Source organism: Lacerta agilis, chromosome 12 (genome assembly GCF_009819535.1).
Source record: "Lacerta agilis isolate rLacAgi1 chromosome 12, rLacAgi1.pri, whole genome shotgun sequence".
Lineage (NCBI taxonomy): Eukaryota > Metazoa > Chordata > Lepidosauria > Squamata > Lacertidae > Lacerta > Lacerta agilis.
In genome coordinates, this window is record NC_046323.1 from 44,615,797 (window position 1) to 44,634,797 (window position 19,001).

The window sequence follows — 19,001 nt, forward strand, 5'->3', positions numbered from 1 at the left end:
AATCGAGGTGTTTGGCTGGCTTCTCTGCCCCTCTCCTTTAGCCTCCTCCTGCCGACAGGGTCTGTAACCCAGAAGGACAACTTTAACAGGGATATAATCAGATCAAGCTGCTAATCTCCCGGCTTTCCTGACGGAAAGCAGATTAAAGGAAAGGCAATGAGAACAAGAATGACTTCCTATTAGAAGAAGGCTTCCTACGGTACTTTCCCCCATTAGCGGCTCCGGCTGTAAATCCGGAGTCGCGACTGCTCAACCGAAGGAGGCATGTCCGATTTCAGTTCAGTCTTAACTGATGACTGAGTTTGGGAGATGTGCTTCATTTATGAAAACGGAGAGGCGGGGTAGATGGGGGGGGCACCCCAAGCCCGCTTGCAAGTCGCGCCACTGCTTTCCCCTAAAGACCCCATTGTGGACGGATGCCGATCGTTGTCAGGGGGCTGCCGGGATTAAAATCGGTTTCTGTGCCTTTAACTCGGAGCCTTCCTCTGCAGGAGGTATCAGATGGTGGGTGACATTTATCTCCGCTTTGAGAAAAGCTCCGACAGCTAATTCCTGCAACTCAAAAGCCTCTCAGTTAAAGGCACAGCTGCAGAGGCCAGTTAAAAAGCTGGCAACCGCCCCTCCCTGCCATAGGAGGAGAAATACCCTGGAGCTTCGCTGGAAGAAGCCTGCATTTAAGGTATATTTGCTTTGCTTTGTCGGTGTATATGTAACAATCATAAATAACAGCAGCTAAGTCTAAACGCAGTGAGAACCGACTTGCGAACTCCTTCGCGTAGCTTCCAAATTGTCCTCGAAGTTTAAGGGACCTGCGTTGGGACTACGACTTAAAAAGAATAAAGGGGGGATCAGCCCTCCAGTGTTAATCGGGTTTGTTTGTTTTTTGCTGAGGTTTCCTTGCGTCTCTGGGAACTTCGCAAAAGCCCATCTTCCTAGTTCTATCAGAGACGTCTTTAAAAGCGCCGGGAGGTGAGGGGGATTGATGGATAAATTATGGCCTCTAAGAGAAGGGGTGGGGAAGAGTGCATTATACAAATGAAAGCGATGTTTTTTACAGGCCCATAATTTATAGGCCGGGAGGGGGAGGGGAGAGAGAGACCCGAGAATAATCCTGAATGACTCCCACCAGAGCTTGATGGTGTGGTCACAAACCTGGAAGTTTTCGCCCATTTAGAAAGGCTGGGCCGATCCCTGCTTTCTCCGCTGATTTCCACGCGAGAAGGACTGGTGCGATTCAACTCCCTCCATCCCCACTTAAGTTAGCAAATAAACAATGCAGTGCAATAGCCTGATCTCTTGGCTGCAGCAGGAAGGGCATACTGTCTCCTTTGTTCCACACGTGTCATAAAGGAACAGTCTATATAAGTGGTTCCCTATTAGGGGTCCGGGGACTCCTGGGGGTCAGCGGAACGCACCCAGGGGGTCCACAGCCTCATCCCTTGCCTGCCCCCAACTAATTTTTTGGGTCATTTTTGCATGGTAATATCACAAATTTTATGGTATTATTTTAGTATACCTAAAATCCTTTGCTTATTAGGGGCTACCCCACATTTTGTTCAGAAAATTGCTTTGCAGAGGTAGCTACCATAGAGTTATCATTTTTTTTTCAAAAGTAGGGGGTCCCTGGCTTGGCTTTTGAAAAAAATAGGGGATCCTCGGCAATTAGCTAATTGGGAACCACTGGCCCATATCTTTTGATATTTACAAAATATTAGAAGTAACCAAAACGAATGATCATACAATATATTGCTGTTGTGATATTTACGCCTCAGTGCTATTCAGTGTTCCAGAAGGAGACTTTCAACCATTCTATGACTTGCCCCTGGTCCTGGTATGTTGAACAGAGCCATAGAATTGGGTTGTCAACTTATCAGTCGGGCCTTGCTGCTGCGCCTTTATCAATGGGTTGGCTGAATGAGCATCTTATGAGAACAACGTTTACCTGTTGCCAGGTCGTTCCTACAAGTCGCGTCACCATAACAGAGCTGAGTACACACCATACATTTAAAGCACATTTCACACCCACAAAATAATACTGGGAACTGTAATTTATCCCTGACAGAGCTACAATCCCCAGCACCCTTAACAAGTTCCCAAGATCCTACAGTTCCCAAGTTTATTGGGTCTCCATTCATTGTACGGTGCGTTTGCAGCCAACCTTGAAGAGACAGAACTAGTTAATGAAAGCCCTCCAACTCCAAGAAGACATAGGTGGGACACCTGCTGCCGCCGTGACTCAGTGGCAGAAGGTCCCAGGTTCAATCTTCGGCATCTCCAGGCGTGTGAGAGATAAGACCTCTACTTGAAGAGATTGAGAGCCCTTGAACCCTTCAACATTCAGCGTTCAACAATGATAGGTTAGACAGGGACAAATTGTTAGCGGACATCCTATTGGACAGCTTCCTGGGATGGGAAACCTTTGCTGTGACCTTCCAGATGTTCTCGGACTCAACTCCCATCATTCTTGGTCATTGGCTGTACTGGCCGGGGCTGATGGGAGTTGGAGTCCAACAGGTTCCCTGTCTTAAAATCATCTGGAGAAACACGAAGGCTCACAAGAGCGCAGTATAGGCCCATGAACATGGTTTCTTGAATTCATGGGGATATCTGCCATATAGGGGCAGGTGCCACCCTCAAAGTCGTTGTGTTTTGGGGAAGTCTTCCTGCCCCTCCCTCAATGCGTGGGAAATTTGGTGAGAAGGGGAGAGGCCCTCTGCACATGTTCCAAGGCACAAGAGCCCCAAGTTTCCTGCCCTGTATTCATAAAGGAGTAGGTAATCATAAAGCAAATCTACAAGGAAGACTATTTGCTAAGCGGTGTAGGAACGAAACACTAAGCCTAGTTTGACGTGGCCGAGAGATGATCACGATTATGTCCGTGAAATATTCTCATCATCAGCCGCCGTCCAACTAACGTCCATAAAACAAGGCCCAACAACAGGCTGCAGGCTGGCTTATTTATCGTGATATCATACAATGCTTTTGAGGGTCAGGAGTTCTTCTTCACACGCTTCGCTTTCCTTGGGACGAGATCTCCTATTTCCCGAGAAGCCCCCGAAGGCACCAAAAGGTGAAACCCATTTTCATAAACCTCTTTGACCCCCCGGAGGCTGCCGTCTTTTCTGCAGCAAAAGCAAGCATAGTCTGGACGCCTTCCCGGTACAAAGTCAGCCGAACTTGGCCTCTTTCACAAAGAGCTTCTGAAGAAGGAGAGGGACAAGAAAAGGGGTGCAGAGAAAGGCAAAGGACCCGATGTTTGCTCTCTCTCTCTCTCTGCCAGCCTTGTATCAACGTTTCGTGACCTTCCGTTCACATTCCCGCCGGCGGTTCTGTCTTTCTCTAACCTGCTGTAGCCGCCTTGGCAGTTTCTGATTTCTCCCCCAAAGGAAATCAACCCCAAACTCTTCCCGCTCGCTTTCTTAACGCCTCCTATATGAGTGTGTGTGTGTGCATTTAGCCGTGTTTGTGTAAGATAAGTGGATTTAATAACACCATCGACTAAACATGCGTTGGTGGCGGACCTGACTTCTTTGACCTCGGCGTGTTTATTCTTTCCATCTCGTTAAAAAGCTGTTGGCACCGTCGAGGCGGGGAATATTTAATTTCAGGTGTCCAGGAATCTGAGGAGAAGCTGGAAGGCAAGAACTTATCCACGTTAAATACATTTAATAGGCAGGAGAGGAGAAATAAAAGGACCGCATTTTCACGATAGGCAAGGACAAGAGAATTTGCAGCTGGTGGAGGGGAGAAAACAAGAATCTTTGTTGAAAAGGAAACCAAGAGAGAACATCATTGACGCTAATTTTAATGGGGTTTTAAAAGACTCTTTTTCATTCCCTTTAAAAACAGGCTCGTGCATCGTTTCGCGTAAAGGCTATGATGCCTAAGCAAGTTCAAAGTTTTTTTTCTGTATGTTTGGTTAACAACGGACTGAAATATCAATTCAGGACTTTGGCATCCTTTTTATTTTAATGATGAAAAGGATTTAAAAAAAATAATAATACCGAGACCCTAGTCCCATGCATGTGGGAGAAGCCCCACTGAACTGATAGGAGCTTACTTCCAAGTAAGCAGCCATGGGATCGAACTGGTCCTCAGTTGTGACAACCTGAAAAGCAGAACAAAGAGCACGAACAAAACTTTTCTAAAAGACGGCCACACTCGGAGTTTATTATGTACTCTCTTCTCATTTTTATTTTTGCACCTGCAACTCTGTTACGAAGGATGCGATATTTAAACATTGATCCCTAGGTAAGTAAATATAACACCTTAGCAAAGAGTTGATACTCCTTTGATATCATCCTTGGAGGAAAATGCATCCGCCTGCCGCGTTCCATTTCCGTGGAGCAGAACGCTGAAGTCTCTCAACGTTACAGAAACGGCAGCATTCGCCATTTCAATCACTGGACGTCCACGTCAAGATGCGAGGAGGGTGGGAAAACAAAACAAAAGAACAACTGGGGCTTATTTGTTGTCCCTTCTTAATTCACAAAGGTCTTCTTCGTGTGCATCCCTGAAAGGTCGGCTGTTGACCGCTGTAAAAGAAAGGTTTTAAAAAGAGGGCGAGCGAGGAAAATATTTTACGCCGCCCCAAAATAATCAGGCTTCAGATGTGATACACATCGTCCTATCCTAATTATGCTACCTACAGAAGAAAAGTAAAATACAGGAATAACCGGGAGTTCCCTTCTGTGCAAATTATGTATCTCTTTCTGTAATAATATCCACATGGGCTCCCAGAAAAGCAAAGGGAACATTTGTGAACAAAGCACCAGACAGCCTCTAATTAGAGAAGAGCCTCCCCATGCTGCTATTAATTCTTTCAGATTCTCTCTCTCTCCCCCCATCTCTCTCTCTCACACACACACACAGCCTCAGCCCTCGCCTAGCTGCGTGAATTGCCCAAATAACTTTCAGTAGCTGAGAAAAGCAAAGAGAAGTTTCCTTCTCCCCGCTAATTAAGGTTAGAGCATGTCGCTCTCGCAGCCAAACGGAGCTTCCCTAACTTAGGAAAGAAACTTAGAGACGCGATTCCTTCGCTGTTGTTGAACGCAGGAAAAAAAAAAATCCTTTCCCTTCTTCGGGAAATCCGTCTGATGAAGAGTCTAAACCTTAAGCGCTCTCCCTCCTTTTCCCTCCAGCCCCGCTAGCCAAAAATAGCAGGAAGCTCCCCCCCCCGGTGGGCGGGACCTAGAATCCCAGCATCCTTGACAGCTGTGTGCCGAGGCCAATCGGCTGCTCCGGATCGCCTCTCCGGCCACCAATGGTGTCCTGCCTCTCCGGAGGGCCAATGGGAGCCTCCTCCGAGCCTTCAAGTGAGCCCAGCCGGCAGGTCCGGAGCGCTTTCGCCAGAGCTTCGCCGCGGGCGAGAGAGGGAGCAGTGCACTTTCCCCTGGGGGAGACATTTGCTGTATCCGTGCAATCTTCGCGGAACGGGAGCGTGGGCGCAAATTGCGCGGATGGTGTGGCTGCTGCGGGCTGGGGCTGATCCGCCGCTGCCTTGGGTTTCCTCCTCCTGCTCCTCCTCCTCCGGAGCTGCTGCTTGCAAGGCGACCCCATGAGCCTCTCCGAAGCCATCTAAGCCCGCGCCGCCGGGATGGAGAACTCCAAGAATTTCCGCATCGACGCGCTGCTGGCCGTGGATCCTCCCAAGGCGGCGGCCTCGACGGCTCAGACGTCGCCTCTGGCTCTGGTCACGTCGCTGTCGGGCCACGCCAGCTCGCGCTCCAGCAGCTCCAGCGCCAGCTCCAGCTCCAGCTGCAGCCCCCCCTCGTCGGCGGAACCTCCCACCTCGTCCGCGGAGTGCCTGCGCACCGACAGCCCGTCGCCGCCTCGGCTCCTGGGCGCGCACTGCGGGCTGGTGCCCAAGCCGGGCTTCCTGGGCGGCGGGGGAGGCGCCGCGGGGGGCCCCCACCCGCACCCGCACCCCCACGCGCACCACCACGCGCACCCGCACGCCGCCCTGGGGCTGCACCCGCAAGGCGGTGCCGGCCTCCACCCGCAAGCCGCCCTCTACGGGCACCCCATGTACGGCTACCCGGCGGCGGCGGCCGCGCTGGCCTCGCAGCACCCGGCGCTCTCGTACTCGTACTCGCAGGTGCAGCCGTCGCACCCGGCCGCCGACCCCATCAAGCTGAGCGCCGGCACTTTCCAGCTGGACCAGTGGCTGCGGGCCTCCACCGCCGGCATGATCCTGCCCAAGATGCCTGACTTCAACTGTAAGTAGCACCGAGAGAGAGAGAGAGAGATCGGACAAAAGATCCAGGCAAATAATAATAATGCGTGTGATCTTACATGCGCACCACTGGATGCGTGCTGCTCTTGCTGTGTGTGTGTTTTATATTTAATTTTAATTTTATTATTTATACCCCACCCATCTGGCTGGGTTTCCCAGAGAGAGGGGGAGGAAGATGCATACCTAAGCAGCACGGATACGATTGTGTGAACGCTCACACAACTATGATATATAGACTCTGTTCCTCTGGAATATGTAATGTACGTATATTTAAGGACAAGGGAGTCGCGATCTTTCCTTTGTTATCCGTTTCTCTCGCTGCCAGGCAGTAGCTGGGGCCTAAATGCGCCGATGGCGCCTGCCTTGATTCTGTTCCTCGCCCTTCCTCGCTTCCTCCTTTGCGATAAAAAGACGCTCCCTGGCTGATCGAAGATGGTGTATTTGGGTGAGGTTTTGGGGGGTGAGCGAGGGAGACCCCCGCTAAAAGGAATGTCGCCCTTGGAAAAGCCGAGATGGCCTTGGAGAGGAGCGGCTCCTCTCAACAAGGAAGGAAAAGGCCGCTGCATTTTCCAGCAGGGAGGTCTTTAAACCTGCAAAACGCGTGCTTTGGGGGTTCGTTAGTTTGGGAATCAAACACGGACGAAGACGAGAAGCAGTGGGAATTGGGAAGGGTGTAATAAATGGCCAAATATTGTGCACAGGGCAGCAGCGACTGACTGGAGCCTAAACCGAGAATCCATCGGATTGTCCGGTGGTTGTCCTCCGCCCTACCTAGCAACTGATTTAGGGTTCCATGGGGACAATTTCAGAGCTTCCTTTTTTTTAAAAAAGGCGATGGGGATTTTGCAGTCCCCATTAAGTCCCATTTATTTCAACGGAAGGGTTAACCTTGTGCTTTGTTTGGACTGACTTCCCTTGAGAATGTCGGGATCTTAAAATATTTTCACCCCTGCGTGCACCCGATCTCCCTGCTATAATATCCCTACGTTTTCTTAATTGTATGGGGAACACTGGAATATCGAAGCCAAACAATTAGCTGTTCTTACACACAGGAGCTAATGTGTATCCAAAATACTGACCTCTTAATATTCACTACCAAGATTTGTACTATTTGGGGTAAACTTGCAGCTAGGCCTCGGCGAGGCTATTTCTTGTATTCCCCCCCTCCCTGTGCAATAATCATTCAGTAAATCCATTTATTATTATTATTATTATTATTATTATTATTATTATTATTATTATTATTATTATTATTATTATTATACTTGATGTTAACTTTGTTATAAAAGCAGCGCAGCTCAGAGTTAGGCTTAGCCTACTTTTCTTGATAAATCGTCAAGGGGGGGGGGGGAGTTACTTTGTTTCTTATCCTCCCCGTCCCTTTTTGAAAGAGAAGAAAAGAGGCCCTTCCGACAGGAAAAAGTAATAATTAGGGAAGCTGTCAAAATTCCTGCTCCCGCAAATAAAACGCACGTGTGAACAAACAGCCCGAAGAAAGACCATAACGGGAGGCTTGGGGAAATCGCGCCGGGGTGCGAAAACCGCCTCGGCGGTGCTGTTTGCGCGTGGCAGGAGGCTCTGGGAATTTAAGGGACAGAGGAAAAAACGCCTACTACTATTCTGATATTTTAAGAGGTTTCCTGCAAATAAAACTAATTGTTCTATTGAAAGCAATCCTCTTAAAGTACCCAAAGCGGTGGTGAGACTGATAAACAGCGGGTTCAGTACACCAACAAATAAATAAAAATTAAGCATTGATATTGAAATCGACGAGGGTTATCTTCCTATGTTCAATTCCGGTTAGAAAAACGGGTCTTTGAAGTTTTGAAGGCGATCACAAAAGCCCTGGTTGTTTGATAACAGGGTTGCAGCGTTCAGATTGCGCTTTTTGACGCCACAAGAAAGCGGAACATTCTCAGGATTTATTTCTGTTACATTTTTCTTTTACATTGCTTACCACGTTTTCCCTAAAATTATTTAGTTTATTTAGCATAATAAGATTACCACATTTTGAACAACAAACAAGTCGCAGAAGACCGGAAGACTGATGAAATTTCTCAAGACTGAGCGCTTGTTCCGTCAAAGCCCACCATAGATAGCAGGATTTTAATTCCATTGTGCATTTACAGGACAATATTAAGAAGAGGAGAGTTACATTGATATTCCCGGTATCAGTTGGTGGAAACTGACGACCCTAATTCTGTTGGTCGCCAGACGGTCCCCTGGAAAACAGGACTTTTAATTCGTACTGCGTGGAGGAAAACATCTCTCGTTTTCCACGCCGCTTGCAAAAGAGCCCCCGTTTATTTCCAAAAATCTTTAGGAATGGTAACGGGGTCTGTTTTGGTTCTATATTAATTTAAGTCTAGTCAAGGGAGGGGGGGGAAATGTCATTTCAGAGTCTGCTCTCTGTGGCCTTTTCTTCCCAGAACGATTCCCCAAGAGTCCTTTTAATCAAAAAGTCCGGTTCGAGGGTCAGTTTGAGAATAAAGGGGGCACCATTGCTTAAAAGGGGGCGTTAGTTGCAACCCGCCAACAGGTTTGCCCCTTACCCCTCTCCCTCAGTGCGGTGGGGGGCGAGCTCTCCTGAGCCCTCGGATCGCGCCCCTTTCACTTTCTCCCAATTACTCTCTTGGGAAATCAGAGAATGGGCTTGGTGACCCCGCCCCGAGGCCACCCAATCGCCCGGCTTCTCTGGCTGGGATTGTGCGAAGCGCTTCCCTCAGTACAAGGCGCCCTGTCGGAGCGCCGCGCTTCCCTCTCCCGGCGCTCTGCGGGCTTTCGGGGGCGAGCAAGGCCCGGCAGGGGACGGGGCTGGCTGGCTGGCTAGAGGGAAGGCTCGCTCCTCCGCAGTGTGGTTGAGAGCCAGAAGAGGGTGGACTCCTAATCTGGTGAACCGGGTTCGCGTCTCCGCTCCTCCACATGCAGCTGCTGGGTGACCTTGGGCTAGTCACACTTCTTTGAAGTCTCTCAGTCCCACTCACCTCACAGAGTGTTTGTTGTGGGGAGGAAGGGAAAGGAGAATGTTAGCTGCTTAGAGACTCCTTCGGTTAGTGATAAAGCAGGATATCAAATCCAAACTCTTCTTCTTCCTCCTCCTGCGGCTCTTGGCATGGCGGAGAGGTAGGCTCCCTTGGTGAGGAAGGAGATGTTTTGAGACCCACCAGGGCGCGGGCTCAGTGAGAGCTATCTGGGGGAAGCGAGGCCTCTCCTAGGACGGATCACTCTTCCAGGTGAAGCCCAGGATTTGGAGGAGGAGGAGGAGGAGAAACTGAGAAGGAAGCCCCCTGTTTTCAAACTTCTCCCTGTTGGGGCTTCCTAGAACTTGCCAAGCCAGGGGGCTGGGCGTTGCACCGCGCGGTGGTGGCCACGGGGAGACTACGGGGCCCTCGGAAGGGCGGCGTGTTTGTCCGCTGCCTTCCTTGGCGTTCGCCGCAGCGCTTTTGCGACGGTCCAGTCCTCGCCTCACGGTCTGCAAGGCGAGCAGGAGAAGAGGATCGGGCCGATTCACGGAGGAGGAGAAGGCTAGCAATGCCGCGCGTGCCACTGTTTTCTTGCACGAGACCTTCAAGGCGCATTCAGAGAATTCTGGGCACTTGCAGTTGGCGAAAGAATGCTGGGAATTGTAACTCTACAAAGGATGAACTACAGTGCCCAGAATCCTTTGAAGGAAAGAATGAGCAGCTTTAAAGTTTTCGCGTGTCCGCAGTCTCTCTAAATGTGAGTTGATCGGGATCCTAAGGAGGAGGAGGAGGGGGGGCTGTTGCTCTCATGTCCTGTTTTGGGGCTTCTCGCAGGCATCTGGACTCGATGGGCCATTGGCCTGATCCAGCGGGCTCCTCTTATGCACATCTCTCCCTTTGACTTTCTTCTTCCGTGTCCATGAATTACCGTTTGACATCAGAGCATGACTTCAGACCGAGGCAGCTATAGGCTCAGAGGAAGCCGTAGCTGGATAGATCCCCTTTCTGGCTCCATCCTTCCGCAACCAATACTGTGCTTCTGTCGGAATATTTTTGTAAGGAATCCTTTAAAAATAGTTCTTAAAAATAGAATTAAATTATTGTGCCCAAACCTATACAGCTAAATCACTTCCCCTCTTTCCTAGATGTCAGATAGCATCATGGATCTGAAAGATGTTATGATGAGAAGCAGTTGGCTGTGAGATAATCCGCTCTGCTCCGCACACAAGTCTTAGCAGCTGCTCCTAGCCCGGTCCGCGCTCTCCATACTTTCCTGCGCAGGGCAACTCGATGCTCCAGAGGAAGTCCCAGGGTTTTCGGAGGAACTTGCTCCCTAGCCTCATTCATGCATTGATTGCGGCTGCAATCTTATACCCACTACTGAACTCTAAGGGGCTTGCATTTGAGTAAAGATGTTTACGATTGTGCTGTGGAAAGGGGCTTTGTGTGTGTGATCATTGATACAGGAGGAGCATTCAAAAATGCTGAGAGAGAGAGGTTCTGGAAAGACGAAACATAAATGCAAAAATGCTATATAGATGCAATAAATGTAAAATAAAAATGCATCGCTAACCGGCGGAACTGCAACTGCAGTGATGGCAACTAGGGTAGATGACTTAAAAAAAGGAAAAGAAAAGAGAGAGGAGATTTTAGACGAATTAGTGGATATTATGACAGTCATAAGAGCAAAATGATTCTTTGTCAGGTACTCATGTGTGATTTAAATATATGGTGTGTCCTCAGTCCCCATTGACAGAGGCAGCATATCCTCGGATACCAAGAAACTGAGGGGAGGCTAGCGGGGCAAAGCGCTCGGTGGGACCCGAGTCCCAGAGGAGGTGGCGGCTGTTCATTTTCCTGTTACTTGAAGCAAAATAAAGACGCCGTCGAGTCCAGGCGACCATGTCCCCGCCCCGCGGAGCTTGCAGTCCAAAATTCGACTCGTTCGAAAACAAAGGAAGAGGAGACAGGAGGAGGGGGACTTGAACAGCACAGAAATAACCCCAGAGAGAGGGTTTCCATAGGGTTAGTTATTTTGAGGATTTTCCATAACACTTCCCAGCATGATTTACATAAACAGAAGATGCAGGAAGTCTCTCCTCTCGCCCCCGATCTTGTCGCTGTGTGTGTTTCTATCTAGACCGCCTTTCCTTCCCCCTTAATCTCCATCTCCGTTTGTTTCACGCCCAGCTGTACTGGATCAGCTTCTCCGGGACCGGGAGGGTCCTGAGTTCCGCCGCTGTTCCCAGGACAGAGGAAGCCCCTGCGCAACGGAGCGCGGCTGGAGGGATGCAGTGGGTGGCGCGCTCCTCAATCCTCGTCCTCTCTCACGCCTTCTCCTTTTCTCTCTCCCTCCCTCAGCCCAAGCACAGTCCAATCTGCTGGGCAAGTGCCGGCGGCCCCGCACGGCCTTCACCAGCCAGCAGCTGCTGGAACTGGAGCATCAGTTCAAGCTGAACAAGTACCTGTCCCGGCCGAAGCGCTTTGAAGTGGCCACGTCTCTCATGCTCACCGAGACGCAGGTGAGTGAATGCTGGGGAGGGGAGGAGGAGGAGGAGGAGAGAAAGGAGCTGGATTTAGCAAAGGAGGGAAATCACCTGCAGAGGAAGGGGCTTTTCCCTTGCTTAAATTAGCGCCCCCTTGAGGTCCAATAAGCTCACCACCAAGTCTTTTGAAGTCTTTCTCATTTCAGCCAAAATATTAACATGGGGGAGCGAAAAGGTGTTTGTTTGTTTGTTTGTTTCTGTTTACATTACAAAGCACCCCAGCCTGCCATTCCAGTGCTCCAGACACTTTTTGAAACTTGGGAATGCAATAAAGGCTGCAATCCTATTGTCACTTATCTGGCACTGAGTCCACTGAATTCAACAGGGTTTACTTCTTAGGTGGAATGTGTGGGATTGTAGGCCTACTGTGTGCTATTTCGTGGGGGGAAGGCCTTGAGTCAGGGGTGGAGCAGCTGCTTTTCATGCAGAAGGTCCCCAGTTCAATCCCTGGCATCATCTAAAATCCTGGAGTGCTGCAGCCAATCACTGTAGACATTACTGAACGAGATGGACCAATAGTCTGATTCGGTGTAGCACACTATGTTTCTTTTGTGTCTTCCTTCCTTCTTTAAACCTAAGGTAGGTTTAATTTAAAGGATTCTTTTAGAACAACACGCAGGCGATATAGGAGGCCTCCGGACAGTATGGCGGGTGGGGAAAGGAATAGGGATCATAATTGAAGATCATAAATGGGAATCAATTTGGCATCACCCATCCCTATGAACAATTTCTGCCTGTCTGCAGGAGGCTTCTCTCAAAATTATATTTTTCTGGCGCTGGGCTCCATCATGTCTAGCCAAAATAAAAAACCAGCATCTTCCCGCTGTGCTGGAAAGGCTGTGGAGAGATAGGCTCGTGTTTTCATGCATGGCGGAGTTGCACGTTGCGTTGCTATACTCCTTTTGGGAAACGGTTTTTCACATTATTTCCACAATTACACAGCAACGCCTCCCACCCAAGTTGGCTCTTGCCTTGTTATCATTAGACTCAAATTTAAACAATAACCTTAGATGCTGAGATTTAGTATCTCTCCCCCCCCCTTACTAGCAGCCCAATTAACAATAGCCCAATATTGGAAACAACCTATAGAAATCCCCAATGAAATCTGGTTAAATCGTATTTGGAATGTGGCTCAGTTGGAATGACTTACTTGCCACAAAAGACTGATTAGAAGCACTTCAAGGACAGACCCTTTTGGTGAGATTTGGTTTCCTTTCCTTTACTTTATAAGTGAGATGGAAGATTCAACACAAGAATCCAACCGGAGAGGCTACTTGAATTGATAATACATAAGCAATATGTTTATTTTTTTATTTATGTATTATGTACTGCATATGAAGCTTAAGGATGTATCACTGGAGAAGTTACTGTAGTTATATGTTATTTATTTGAATGAAAAACAATAAAAATTATGGGGGGGGGAATGGGAGGGGAGTCTGTGCCCCCCTAGCAGTTGTTGGAATCCAACTCCCCTCAGCCACAACCAGGGCCGGATTTAGGTTTGATGAGGCCCTAAGCTAGTGAAGGTAATGGGGCCCTTTATATGTCCAGCTGTCCTTTGCCAGCAACAAATTGTCAATGTTTTCTGTGTTGAATATATGCTATAGGTAATTTATGGACCTAATAGGTATCTAAAGCCATTTGCACATAACAAAATATGTATTTTATCAAAGTAATTGTTGAACTGAAATACAATTGAGAAGAAGTATATTAATAGTGAAATACAATTAAGAAGTATATTAATAGTTCCAGTTACAGGTGGGTAGCCGTGTTGGTCTGCCATAGTCAAAGCAAAATAAAGTAAAAAATTATTTCCAGTAGCACTAAGTTTGTTCTTGGTATGAGCTTTTGTGTGCATGCACACTTCTTCAGATACACTGCAAAACGTTTTTCAGTGTATCTGAAGAACGTTTTTCAGTGTATCTGAAGAAGTGTGGATGCACACGAAAGCTCATACCAAGAACAAACTTAGTTGGTCTCTAAGGTGCTACTGGAAAGAATTTTTTATTTTATTTTGTTTATATTAATAGTGAAATACAATTAAGAAGAAATATACCGGGTATTTGGGGTGGCCCCCAAGAGAGTGGGGCCCTAAGCTACGGCTTGTTTAACTTATACGTAAATCCGGCACTGGCCACGACCAACATAACCTGTAATTGGGGATTATGGGAATCAAAGTCCAGCGACATGGGGGGACGGGGACGGGACGTATCTCATAGGTTTCTCATCCCCACTCTCATTAAATGCTGAAAGTGGCCTATATGGAGTTACTCAATTTTCTCCCTGTGGGTGGAGGTGGTGACTAACCCAAGATCATCCAGTGAACCTCCTGGATTAGCAAGGATTTAGACCAGGATCCCTTTCTTCTAGATACGCTTGTGACTATCCACAACACACCATGCTAGATTCAGACCTTTGCCTGTGGGTTTTTCTTATTTCCAGCTGTTGTTAAAACACACAACAGCCACTGATTGGTTGTGCCATTTGCAGTGTGGGAGGTGATGCTCTTCCTGCCCCATCTTTAGGAGTCTAGGGCGCTGCGAACCAGGAATGCCCTGGCTCAGATCTAAGTTCTATCATGAATTTCCCAGGTGGCCTTTGTGAAGCCACACTCTGCTTTAGCCCAGGGGTGATAAAAATGGCTCTACTTCCAGGGCTGCTGTAAGGATTGCTGACATAATGTTTGTGAATGACTTGGGACACTTGAGAGGTGTCTAAATCCCACTACTGCCACTAATCTCTTGATTAGTAAAGTGCCCAAGCTCATGCCGTCTTGGCAAATGCAGGAGCCATGTGGAAGCCCTCCCTTGATAGATTTATTAAAATATTTACAAACCATCTTTCCAGTTTTTTCATTCTTCAAACAGTCAAAGCTGGCAGAGGGAAATCCAGAATTAGAGGCAGAAGCTGAAGCAGGAGAGGAGGAATGTCAAGAGGCAGAGATGAGTCAGGCTGGGGAAGAGTCATGGGTATCTCTCCCTCCTGCTACAACAAGCTCCTCTCCTCATTTGTCTCCCAGAACCAGAAGAGGGCTGAAACGGGCAGAGCAGTGACAGGCTGTATGCAGGCATAGTCTTCATTGCTTGGAAAAAGCCTTGGAGAGGAGGGGACTTAGATGGCTGTAGGGAGCCAGGGACTTCCAGCCTCGCAGCTCATTTTCATGCAGTAAGGCCACCGGGAATTAGCTTCTGTGCTTGTTAGGCCTAACCCTCAACCAAGTCTGTGGAGTTCGTGTTTTTGCTAATACAGAGTTGACTCCAACTTTGAACGGTGTGATTTACTGCTGGCTCGTTCTGCGACAGACTGTGTTTCTCATGGTTTAGCTCTGATCCCATGTATGTTGCCTGATCACATTGTGTGCTATTTCCACCCTCCTCTCCCCAGGTAAAGATCTGGTTCCAGAACCGGCGTATGAAGTGGAAACGGAGCAAGAAGGCCAAGGAGCAGGCGGCTCAGGAGGCAGAGAAGCAGAAAGGAGGAAGTGTTGGGGAGGACAAAGTGGGAGATGAGGTGCTGCCTGCGGGAGCCCCAGAGAAAAACAATGGAGGGCGCCGCTTGCAGGAACTCAGGGACAGTGACCGGGAGGAAGAGGACGATGAGGAAGAGGATGACGAAGAAGAGGAGGAGGACGAAGATCGGCCCAGACACTGCTGTCCCTATGGGTCTCCCGACTGCTCTGACGGGGACGAGGATGGGAGGCAGCCCCATGGACGGCATGGGGGAGCCCACCCACAATTGCCCCCCACCTCGGCTCCCTGAACAGAGCCAAGAGCCACCTTCCTTGCACTGGTTCAGGAGAAAATCCTTTCCCAACCCCAGATGTGTTTGTTGCTCTCTGCGTAAGCTGGTGCCCTCCAGGTGTTTTTGGACTGCAATTCCCATCAGCCCCAGCCAGCATGGCCATATGATGCTGGGCCATATGAGACCATGTTGATGCTGGCTGGGGCTGATGGGAGTTGTAGTCTAACACATCTGGAGGGTGGCAGGTTGGCAAAGGCTGGTCTAAAGTAAAATGCCCTCATTGTCCTCCATGAAACTGACTCTACTGGCCCCAATGGCACTCTGTGTACAACCCTGCTCTTCCCAGTTTACACAGCCATGTTCCTCAGTGTCCTGCCTCCTCCCCCAGCCGGCTCAGGCTTAGTGTCAGGGCTCGAGTCAGACGCGGGTCAGCATGAAAGGCACAGAACTCTGCTGTCTGTGCAATTAACAATTCAAGGAAGTGGCATACAACTCAGCAACACTGCCCAGTAGGTCTTGCCCCTATGGAACAGTTGCCAGGACTGAAGGTTCTCTGCCTTCCACTCTTTCTCCTCTCCCAGATGTTTCACAAACAGTCTCAAGCTGCCTCTACACACATGTGGCCTCTTTCCTGCTCTCCTCATTTTTCTGTGCATTCTTGGGGACCAATGGGGATGGGAGGTTGGCGCAACAGGAGAGGGAGACTCCATGGAGTCTTCAACAGCCTCTTGACCCCCCCCCCACTGCTTCAGCTTCAGAGTCTGAACTGCTCCTTGTCACAGGCTCTTCCTGATCACTATACCCTGTCGCACCTTCAGCATCCAGCCCCTCTTCCCAATTGTCTCCCTCTGACCTCTCTTCAATGTTCCGTCATGGATCCCTGGGCTCTGAGCCTTCCTCCTCTGGGGTTTCCCTTGAGGGATCCAAGGGCTGGTGCCTTCCACCACTCCTCTTTGCCCAGCCAGTCCTTGACACTTAGCACATGAGAGTTCTCTTAATCTGATTGTTATTGTTTAAATTGACTTTTAATAATTGAATGGGCTGCTCTTTGAGAGCTTCCCCTGACGCATCTTGCAAACAGTATTTAAAGTCACAACAACATTACAATATATAATAAATAAAACCTCCCTTCCATGACCGCTCTAAAACAAACAATTCCAACAGCCAGCAATGAAACATATTTTTAAAAAGAATCCAAAGCCCAGCATGGTTGTATAAATAGTATAGAAGCTTCTGGGCCTTATTGGAAAATAGGGTTGACAGTTCACTCCTGTTTAATTGGCCTGTGGTTTGACCTCCCCATTTTCGCCCTCCACTATTCTCCCTCCAATGTTCCTTTAGCTCCTCCTTAAAGGTAGAGGTAAAGGTACCCCTGACCATTAGGTTCAGTTGCAGATGACTCTGGGGTTGCGGCACTCATCTCGCTCTATAGGCCGAGGGAGCCGGTGTTTGTCCGCAGACAGCTTCCGGGTCATGTGGCCAGCATGACTAAGCCGCTTCCGGCGAACCAGAGCAGCACACAGAAACGCCATTTACCTTCCTGCCGGAGTGGTACCTATTTATCTACTTGCACTTTGACGTGCTTTTGAACTGCTAGGTGGGCAGGAGCTGGGACCGAACAACGGGAGCCTCACCCCGTCGCGGGGATTCGAACCGCCGACCTTAGCATTGCTCAATGAACAGGAGTGTAAAACCACATTGTCCTCTAGTGGTTGGTGGGAATGAATGCGTCTCAGTGAAAAATTCAGTTCACAAGACACAGCTGATGGGCACCCCCCCAAAAAAACCCCACAACCCAGTACAGGTAGTACCGAAAGCTAGAGTTGTCTCCTTTCTGCAGCCCTGATTAACGATTCCCTGTTCTATTATGTCAGTGCCCCAGCTGACACTGGACATGTGGCTCTTTGGACCATCTTGCCTCTTCTCTTCGACAGTATTGAGAGTTTTTATGCTTTATAAGAAGCAATCTGGGAAACCTACGACCACGAAGCTTGGAACTGCTGGGAATCTCGGGAGGACTGTATTGTCTTTATTTTTGTACACTGTATTTATAAAAAGAGTTAAAAAGAAATACCTCTACTTATGCATGCTAAGTTATTAATCGGCTTCTCCCAATGTCCCAAAGGTTATGTAAAATAAAACGGTTTTGTACTTGAGATCTGCATGGATTCCTTGAGCCAAAGAGCTGGCAATAAGGTTCTGTGTGTCAATTTCTCCTAGGCTTTATGCTGAACAAAACCAATTCACAACTCAAGTAAAATGAAGCAGATAGAATTAGGATTTCCAGGTTTTTTGTGTGTGCTCCTGTGCCTTAAGAACTGTAGGTCAGGTATAAATTCAACCAGTGATGACATTCCTAGTGCAGAAGTTGAGGGTTGCTAAACGGCTTCATTTCACAGAAGGTTGATACCCTTAAGTAAGGACTTTCCCCCATTATAAGCACACAATTCTTAACTGTAGCTGGATCAGACTAAAAGTCCCTTTGCGTTTGATTTTTAGCTGGATCAGGCCCATTGGTTTTAATGCTGCTTTCTTTCATACTGCATTTGAAAATGGGGGCATTGATCAATATTGATCAAACATTGCATAAATGCCTCTAATAAAATGCATACATATGCCGGGCGTATGCTGAAAACGCAACTCCGAATGTCTGAGATACATAAAATCTATGTTTTTATAGTATTTCAGTGTTAGAGGGGCTGTATGCAGGCCTTTAATTTTGCAACTGCAACCGATTACAACAGACTGTGTATATTTCCCGTGCACTGAACTGTGTTGCTCACTGTGCAGCCTGGGAGCCTTTTGGAGAGAAAGCAGAGTGGAAAACTAATGTGTGGATATTTTGAACACGCAGGAAACTTGCCATTCCATCCCACACCAGAGGCCAAGGGAGCAAAGAAAACTGATCTCTGTGCACCTCGCTAGCTGGATCAGGAACTGCAGGCGTAGATCAAATGTATGCCCAAATGCTGCTGCTGCACACTTGACTTTCCTTCCCCATTCAGATTCTGTTTCTGAGCCCAGATATTATTATTATTATTATTATTATTATTATTATTATTATTATTATTATTATTATTATTATTATTTATTAATAATACCTTCCCAGCTCTATCTGCTGCATTCTAAACTTGTATTTTCTATCTGTTTTACCAAATGGAAAAAAGAAATATCGAAGTAGATGTAGGATTCAGGATTTGGCTGCACTGTGTAACACTGGATATAGAATCATAGAAACATAGAATTGTAGAGTTAGAAGGGACCCTGAGGATCATCTAGTGCACCCCCCCAAAAATGCAGGAATATACAGCTGTCCCATATGGGGATTGAACCTGTAACCTTGGTGTTATCAGCACCATGCTCTCTAACCCACACACAGAGAGATGTCATAAATGGACCAAGCAGTACAAATTGTATGTGACAAGTTGTATGCAGAACATATTTCATATTCTTTAAGAAGTACGTTTGGGTAAATAATTAAAAATCATTCCCTTTAATAGCAGGGTTAGGTGGTAA

At 48.1% G+C, this 19,001-nt stretch overlaps 1 protein-coding gene across 1 annotated transcript; it reads left to right on the forward strand.

Annotated features, from left to right (window-relative positions):
* Positions 1–5,525: 5,525 nt before the first annotated feature.
* On the forward strand, positions 5,526–15,598 carry MNX1 (motor neuron and pancreas homeobox 1). Its single transcript, XM_033165508.1, has 3 exons — positions 5,526–6,218; positions 11,560–11,720; positions 15,129–15,598. Exons 1-3 carry the CDS (start codon positions 5,597–5,599, stop codon positions 15,501–15,503), a joined length of 1,158 nt encoding a protein of 385 aa, XP_033021399.1. The 5' UTR covers positions 5,526–5,596; the 3' UTR covers positions 15,504–15,598.
* Positions 15,599–19,001: the final 3,403 nt, after the last annotated feature.